This window comes from Hyla sarda, chromosome 8, assembly GCF_029499605.1.
Source record: "Hyla sarda isolate aHylSar1 chromosome 8, aHylSar1.hap1, whole genome shotgun sequence".
NCBI lineage: Eukaryota > Metazoa > Chordata > Amphibia > Anura > Hylidae > Hyla > Hyla sarda.
The window spans coordinates 230,198,194-230,206,834 of NC_079196.1; the positions used below are offsets into that span (position 1 = coordinate 230,198,194).

Sequence of the window (8,641 nt, forward strand, 5' to 3'; positions counted from 1 at the left end):
TTCTTAAAAACATATATTTTTGACAGTAAAGACAAGTATAGGTAAGTATTACATGAATAAGTCTTAGCCTTAATTTTTTTTCAATATAAACAAATATATATATATATATATATATATATATATATATATATATATATATATACAGTACAGACCAAAAGTTTGGACACCTTCTCATTCAGAGTTTTCTTTATTTTATGAATATTGTAGATTCACACTGAAGGCATCAAAACTATGAGTGAGAATCTGTCATATTCTAGGTTCTTCCTTTTGCTTTGATTCCTGCTTTGCACACTCTTGGTATTCTCTTGTTGAGCTTCAAGAGGTAGTCACCTGAAATGGTTTGGTGCTGGTGTGGAGGAGGAGGTGTGCTGGTGTGGAGGAGGAGGTGTGCTGGTGTGGAGAAGGAGGTGTGCTGGTGTGGGGGAGGAGGTGTGCTGGTTTGGAGGAGGAGGAGGTGTTATGGTGTGGAGGAGGAGGTGTGATGGTGTGGAGGAGGAGGTGTGATGGTGTGGAGGAGGAGGTGTGCTGGTGTGGAGAAGGAGGTGTGCTGGTGTGGGGGAGGTGGTGTGCTGGTTTGGAGGAGGAGGAGGTGTTATGGTGTGGAGGAGGAGGTGTGATGGTGTGGAGGAGGAGGTGTGATGGTGTGGAGGAGGAGGAGGTGTGATGGTGTGGAGGAGGAGGTGTGATGGTGTGGAGGAGGAGGTGTGATGGTGTGGAGGAGGAGGAGGAGGTGTGCTGGTGTGGAGGAGGAGGTGTGCTGGTGTGGAGAAGGAGGTGTGCTGGTGTGGGGGAGGTGGTGTGCTGGTTTGTAGGAGGAGGAGGTGTTATGGTGTGGAGGAGGAGGTGTGATGGTGTGGAGGAGGAGGTGTGATGGTGTGGAGGAGGAGGTGTGATGGTGTGGAGGAGGAGGGAGATGTGGAGAAGGAGGTGTGCTGGTGTGGGGGAGGTGGTGTGCTGGTTTGTAGGAGGAGGAGGTGTGCTGGTGTGGGGGAGGAGGTGTGATGGTGTGGGGGAGGAGGTGTGATGGTGTGGGGGAGGAGGTGTGATGGTGTGGGGGAGAAGGTGTGATGGTGTGGGGGAGGAGGTGTGCTGGTGTGGAGGAGGAGGTGTGATGGTGTGGAGGAGGAGGTGTGATGGTGTGGGGGAGGTGTGATGTGTGAGGGAGGAGGTGTGATGGTGTGGGGGAGGAGTTGTGATGGTGTGGGGGAGGAGGTGTGACGGTGTGGAGGAGGAGGTGTGATGGTGTGGAGGAGGGGGAGGTGTGATGGTGTGGGGAAGGAGGAGGTGTGATGGTGAGGGGGAGGAGATGTTATGGTGTGGGGGAGGAGGTGTGCTGGTGTGGAGGAGGAGGTGTGATGGTGAGGAGGAGGAGGTGTGATAGTGAGGAGGAGGAGGAGGTGTGATGGTGTAGGGGAGGAGGTGGGATGGTGTGGAGGAGGAGGTGAGATGGTGTGGAGGAGGAGGTGTGATGGTGTGGGGGAGGAGGTGTGATGGTGTGGGAGAGGAGGTGTGATGGTGTGGGGGAGGAGGTGTGATGGTGTGGGGGAGGAGGTGTGATGGTGTGGGGGAGGAGGTGTGATGGTGTGGAGGAGGAGGTGTGATGGTGTGGGGGAGGAGGTGTGATGGTGTGGGGGAGGAGGTGTGATGGTGTGGGGGAGGAGGTGTGATGATGTGGGGGAGTAGGTGTGATGGTGTGGGGGAGGAGGTGTGATGGTGTGGGGGAGGAGGTGTGATGGTGTGGAGGTGGAGGTGGGGGGCTTTGCTGGTGACACTGTTGGGGTTTTATTCTGAAGGTATACTGACCCAGTATGTCTACCACAGCATCTGGCAGCGGCTGCTATTCCATCCGGTTTGCGTTTATTTGGACCAACAGGTAAATGGCCCCAAACCCCTCCAGGCTGTGTAAGGACTATATGACCAATAAGGAGAGTGATGGGTGCGGCCCCAGATGACCTGGCCTCCACAGTCACCGGACCTGAACCCGATCGGGATGGTTTGGGGTGAGCTGGACCGCAGAGTGAAGGCAAAAGGGCCAACAAGTGCTAAGCATCATGGGAACACCTTCAGGACTGGTGGAGACCATTTCAGGTGACTACAGATCATCAGGAGAATCCAAGAGTCTGCGAAGCGGGAATCAGAGGAAGAACCAGAATATGACGGATTCTCCCACTTATTGTTCTGTATATAATCCCACGTGTGATCATTCAGTGCGAATCTACAATATTCATAGTCAGGAAATAAAGAAAACTCTGAGTGAGAAGGTGTCCAGACTTTTGGTCTGTACTGTATATAATATATATATATATATATAGTGTCAGGAATACAAACAAGTATTCCCGGCACTTTAGTCCTGAAGTGGCAGCTTAGAGGACCGATCACTTCCTGCAGGTCCCCCGCCCCGTGTGCACCCCCTGTGTAGTGTATACATCTATATCTACATGTAAGCTATGTATCAGACTGTGTTTACACAGTCCCTTTACACATTGTGCAAATATAGAAACGCCCCCCCCTCGCTCTACCGTACACTCCTCCTCTACCATACACTCCTCCTCTACCGTACACTCCTCCTCTACCGTACACTCCTCCTCTACCATACACTCCTCCTCTACCGTACACTCCTCCTCTACCGTACACCCCTTCTCTACCGTACACTCCTCCTCTACCGCACACTCCTCCTCTACCGTACACTCCTTCTCTACCTTACACTCCTCCTCTACCGTACACTCCTCCTCTACCGTACACTCCTCCTCTACCGTACACTCCTTCTCTACCTTACACTCCTCCTCTACCGCACACTCCTCCTCTACCGTACACTCCTTCTCTACCTTACACTCCTCCTCTACCGTACACTCCTCCTCTACCGTACACTCCTCCTCTACCGTACACTCCTTCTCTACCTTACACTCCTCCTCTACCGTACACTCCTCCTCTACCGTACACCCCTTCTCTACCGTACACTCCTCCTCTACCGCACACTCCTCCTCTACCGTACACTCCTTCTCTACCTTACACTCCTCCTCTACCGTACACTCCTCCTCTACCGTACACTCCTCCTCTACCGTACACTCCTTCTCTACCGTACACTCCTCCTCTACCGTACACTCCTCCTCTACCGTACACTCCTTCTCTACCGTACACTCCTCCTCTACCGTACACGCCTTCTCTACCATACACTCCTCCTCTACCGTACACTCCACCTCTACCGTACACTCCTTCTCTACCGTACACTCCTCCTCTACCGTACACTCCTTCTCTACCGTACACTCCTTCTCTACCGTACACTCCTCCTCTACCGTACACTCCTTCTCTATCGTACACTCCTCCTCTACCGTACACTCCTCCTCTACCGTACACTCCTTCTCTACCGTACACTCCTTCTCTACCGTACACTCCTCCTCTACCGTACACTCCTTCTCTATCGTACACTCCTCCTCTACCGTACACTCCTTCTCTACCGTACACTCCTCCTCTACCGTACACTCCTCCTCTACCGTACACTCCTTCTCCACTGTACACTCCTCCTCTACCGTACACTCCTCCTCTACTGTACACCCCTTCTCTACCGTACACTCCTCCTCTACCGTACACTCCTTCTCTACCGTACACTCCTCCTCTACCGTACACTCCTCCTCTACCGTACACCCCTTCTCTACCGCACAGGAAAAGTGGACGTAGGGATTTTGTTCTATTGCTTTGCGGTCGGATTCCATTGAGGTTTTTTTTTGTCCATCAGCAAAAATGCCAGAAAAACTGTCCCAGCTTTTCCTGTGTTTTACAGTTAATAAATGCGGATCGCAGCGTGTCTCTGGAGAATGACCCGGTGCGCTCTGCACCTCAGCCCCTGGACTACAACTCCCATCATGGGCAGAGTCTGTCCCAGGATGGGAGTAGCAGTCCTTACTGTGCCAAAATAGACACTTTGGTAATTGTTCTCCGAGGTGGTTTATATTTGCACAAGAAAATGCAGTTTGCACATTTTTTGGGGGGCAAAAAAGATGCAAAAAAACACTTGCGCATATTTTTGCGCAAAAAAAAAGACACAAAATAGCTCTATATACAATGATAAATTCCCTCCACAGAGTATACACGCACACATTAACCCCTTAAGGACAACTGCAGCGGAAAACACTTATCCTGTATCCACAACATAGGGGATAAGTGTTTGATCGCGCGAGGTCCAACTGCTGGGACACCCCGCGATCTCCTAAACATGGCCACGGTATCAGAGCTCAGTGTGAGCGCCAATGTGCGCAGCTTTGACCTGAGAGGTTGACGATTACGCCCCCTCCCCGCCCCGTATCCATACAGTTCTATGGGAGAGGTGAGGAGGCACAAACGCTGCCTCCTCACCTCTCCCACAGAGTTACATGCAGGAGGCGTGTCAGCCGCCGTATCATGCTGTGGCCGGCACGCCTACTGCACGGGAGAGCTAAGGCAGAGCTGTGGCCCCGTTTAGGAGATTGTGGGGGGTCACAGCGGTTGGACCCCCCGTGATCAAACACACTTATCCCCTATCCTGTGGATAGGAGATAAGTGTTTTCCACTGCAGATGTCCTTTAAGATAGACAAGACCCCTCATTAACCCTTCACGTACCTCTCATACTAAAAGGGGTACTCCGCCCCTAGGCATCTTATCCCCTATCCAAAGGATAGAGGGTAAAATGTCTGATAGCGGGGGTCCCACCACCACCCCAGACATCCGGTGCATGGAGCGAACTTTGCTCCCAACCGGATGACTTGTGGGGCGGAGGCTCGTGATGTCAAGACCACGCCCCTCTCATCACAGCCACACTCCCTCAATGCAAGTCTATGCGAGGGGGCGTGACAGCCGTGATTGAGGGTGTGTGGCTGTGATGTCACGAGCGGGGTGTGGTCATGACATCACGAGCCTCCAGCGTAGGACCCCCGTGATCAGACATCTTATCTTTTATCCTTTGGATAGGGAATAAGATATATACGGGCGGAGTACTCCATTGAATCCATTATAAATTCAACCTTATACCATCCTCACTCATTCTCTTTACTACTTAATGGCCCATATTTATTAATCAGCCTGAAACACTAATTATCAGTTTTTTTCCCCATAGCAACCAATCACAGCTCAACTTTCATATCTTAACGAGCTCTTGTAAAGTGAAAGTTGAGCTGTGATTGGTTGCTATGGGAAAAAACTGTCAATTAGGGTTTCAGGCCGATTTTTTAATCAGAGCCAATATGTTCCTGGGGGGATATATATCCCAATGTGGTCAGCAATACGGACCACTCCAGAGAGTAAAGGATGTATACCAACCCCCCGCCCCCCCATGTCTGTCCAAACAACACATCTATTGTTTTATCATCACAACAAAGAAGAGATGAAAATGGAGCACTCACACCATCAGTATTCTGTGGGATCCTCAGGTAAAGTACCCCTCGGGGTTCTTTAGAAGGGAGGCGGTAGGTGGTATTGGGGGAGCTCCGATGACAGCCACGGTCCGTATCACGCCAATGGGCGCTTCGTCAGGCCGTACGGCCTGACGAAGCGCCCATTGGCGCGATACGGACCATGGCTGTCATCGGAGCTCCCCCAATACCACCTACCGCCTCCCTGCTGAAGAACCCCGAGGGGTACTTTACCTGAGGATCCTGATTCTTTATTTCTGTTCTTTTTTTCTTGGTGGCAATAACATCTATTGTTTTGCCTTGAAATAACTTCATTAACGCCTCCTTGACTCTTGACTTTATTGACATTCAATGCCGATAGTGATCATCATGCTCTATTAACCATTTGTCTCCCAAGCAGCACATTCCACCAGGCCCCCCCGTTCTTCAGGATACCTCGTCCGGCTTTCTTCAGTTTCGAGTTACCGGTTATCATAACAAGGGCTTGGAATGTGGGATACAACATGATAAAACAGCCAGAGATGATCATTGTCGGGTCAATAAAATTGAATGATTCCGTCAGAACGTAGAGTGAGACAGCATGAAAGCCGGATTGAAGGGTCACCAGGAGCACCATGGTCCTCACCGCTGTAATATGGGCCTGGGTCCGAGGACGGGAAGAGTCTCCATTGTTCATGTTCATCCTCTTCAGGTGTCTCCACAGAGATCTTAGGGTCAATCCTATGGGAAGCAGAGTTAATACGAGGGGTATAATACACCCCAGGAACGTTGTTATGAGATACGGAGATGTTAAAAAAATGAAGGTAGAATCGGATGTAGAATTTCCAATAGTTTCTTCGTCCACTTTAGAATAAATGTTCCAGAACGATGGGAGAGCAATGATGAATGATTCCACAGTGGACACCACCAAGAGCTTCGGTAGAAGTTTAGATATTCTCATCTTCAAAACCAAAAGGAGACCGTCCGTAAAATTGACAATTCTCAAGTAATAGTAGACGGAGAGCCAAGCGGTGAACCATATGTTACAGGAAACCAAAAAAATCATGACACCGGTCAGTTCTAGATGAATCGGATCAAATCTGTCATAGAACCCTGTAGCAAGGGAGGACATATCGAAACAGAAGACGAGCTGCATGGGGACATTAATCAGAGCCATAAAAGAGAGGATCAGATCGGGTGGACTCAGGTGGAAGCCTCGTCTCCTGTCCTCCAGGTTAACATACACAATCCATAAATTACAGGTGAACCCGAACACCGCAGCAATAGTAACCAATACGCTCCGTACTAAAAATAACGGGACGACTTCTTTCATCACCATCTTTCCTATAAGTTTTCACTTACACTGGACGACAAATGGTTTGTGCAGGACAACGATGACTTTATCGCTCAGGAAGCTTCATGCAAACCACTTAAGATCTGGTTTCTGTCGTTTTGTCACCTGATTTGCATTCACTCCTAATTATAATAAGCAATTATACTGTAACACGGATGTAGGAAAGAAATAACCTGTCCAGCAGGCACGCGAGACAAGACTCCAACCTAGTAGACTGCGTACAAACTTTATTTACAGTCCATAAAACGCCATACAGAGGAGAAAAGGTGCGCAGTACAGACACAAGGGAAGGCTAAGTGCAACACACGGTTCAGGCTGTCAGTCATGATCACACCCAGAGATCTCAACAATTCCCATCTGCAGGACATGTGTGGTGATGAACCTTACACACACACACACACACACACTGTGACCCACCCAACACACACACTGTGACCCACCCAACACACACACACACACACACACACACTGTGACCCACCCAACACACACACACACACACACTCTGTGACACACCCAACACACACACACACACTCTGTGACCCACCCAACACACACACACACACACTGTGACCCACCCAACACACACACACACACACTATGACCCACCCAACACACACACACACACTCTGTGACCCACCCAACACACACACACACACACTGTGACCCACCCAACACACACACACTATGACCCACCCAACACACACACACACACACTGTGACCCACCCAACACACACACACACACACACACACACACACACTCTGTGACCCACCCAACACACACACACACACACACACACTGTGACCCACCCAACACACACACACTCTGTGACCCACCCAACACTAGTGTTGCTCACGAATATTCGCAATGCGAATTTTATTCGCGAATATCGCATATTCGCGAATTCGCAAATATTCGCGAATATAGCGCTATATATTCGTAATTACGAATATTCGTTATTTTTTTATTTTTTTTTCACAGTACACATCACAGTGATCATCCCTCTCTGCTTCCAGCTTGTGTGGTGTAAAGAAGACTCTAATACTACTGTGTGAGACTGGGGCGCGAATTTTCGCATATGCGAAAATTTACATATGCTAATTTTCACATATGCGAATTTTCTCTTATGCTAATTTTCGCATATGCGAAAATAAAACGAGAGTATTACGAATATGCGAATATTCGCGAATATATGACGGATATTCGTCCATATATTCGCGAATATTCGCGAATTCGAATATGGCCTATGCCGCTCAACACTACCCAACACACACACACACACTGTGACCCACCCAATACACACACTGTGACCCACCCAACATACACACACACACACACACACACACACACTGTGACCCACCCAACACACACACACACTGTGACCCACCCAACACACACACACTGTGACCCACCCAACACACACACACACACACACACACACACACACACACACACACACTGTGACCCACCCAACATACACACACACACACACACACACACACAATGTGACCCACCCAACACACACACACATGCACACACACTGTGACTCACCCAACACACACACACATGCACACACACTGTGACACACCCAACACACACACACACACTGAGCCACCCAACACACACACACACACACACACACACACACTGTGACCCACCCAACACACACACACACACACACACACACTGTGACCCACCCAACACACACACACACACTGTGACCCACCCAACACACACACACACACACTGTTACCCACCCAACACACACACACACACACACACACACTGTGACCCACCCAACACACATACACACTGTGACCCACCCACACACACACACTGTGACCCACCCAACACACACACACTGTGACCCACCCAACACACACACACACACTGTGACCCACCCAACACACACACACACACACACAC

The 8,641-nt window shown here is 49.8% G+C and overlaps 1 protein-coding gene across 1 annotated transcript; it reads right to left on the reverse strand.

The window, feature by feature from the left end:
- Positions 1-5,749: 5,749 nt before the first annotated feature.
- On the reverse strand, positions 5,750-6,700 carry LOC130285376 (taste receptor type 2 member 40-like). Its single transcript, XM_056536736.1, has one exon. The coding sequence runs from the start codon at positions 6,698-6,700 to the stop codon at positions 5,750-5,752; it is 951 nt and encodes a 316-aa protein (XP_056392711.1).
- Positions 6,701-8,641: the final 1,941 nt, after the last annotated feature.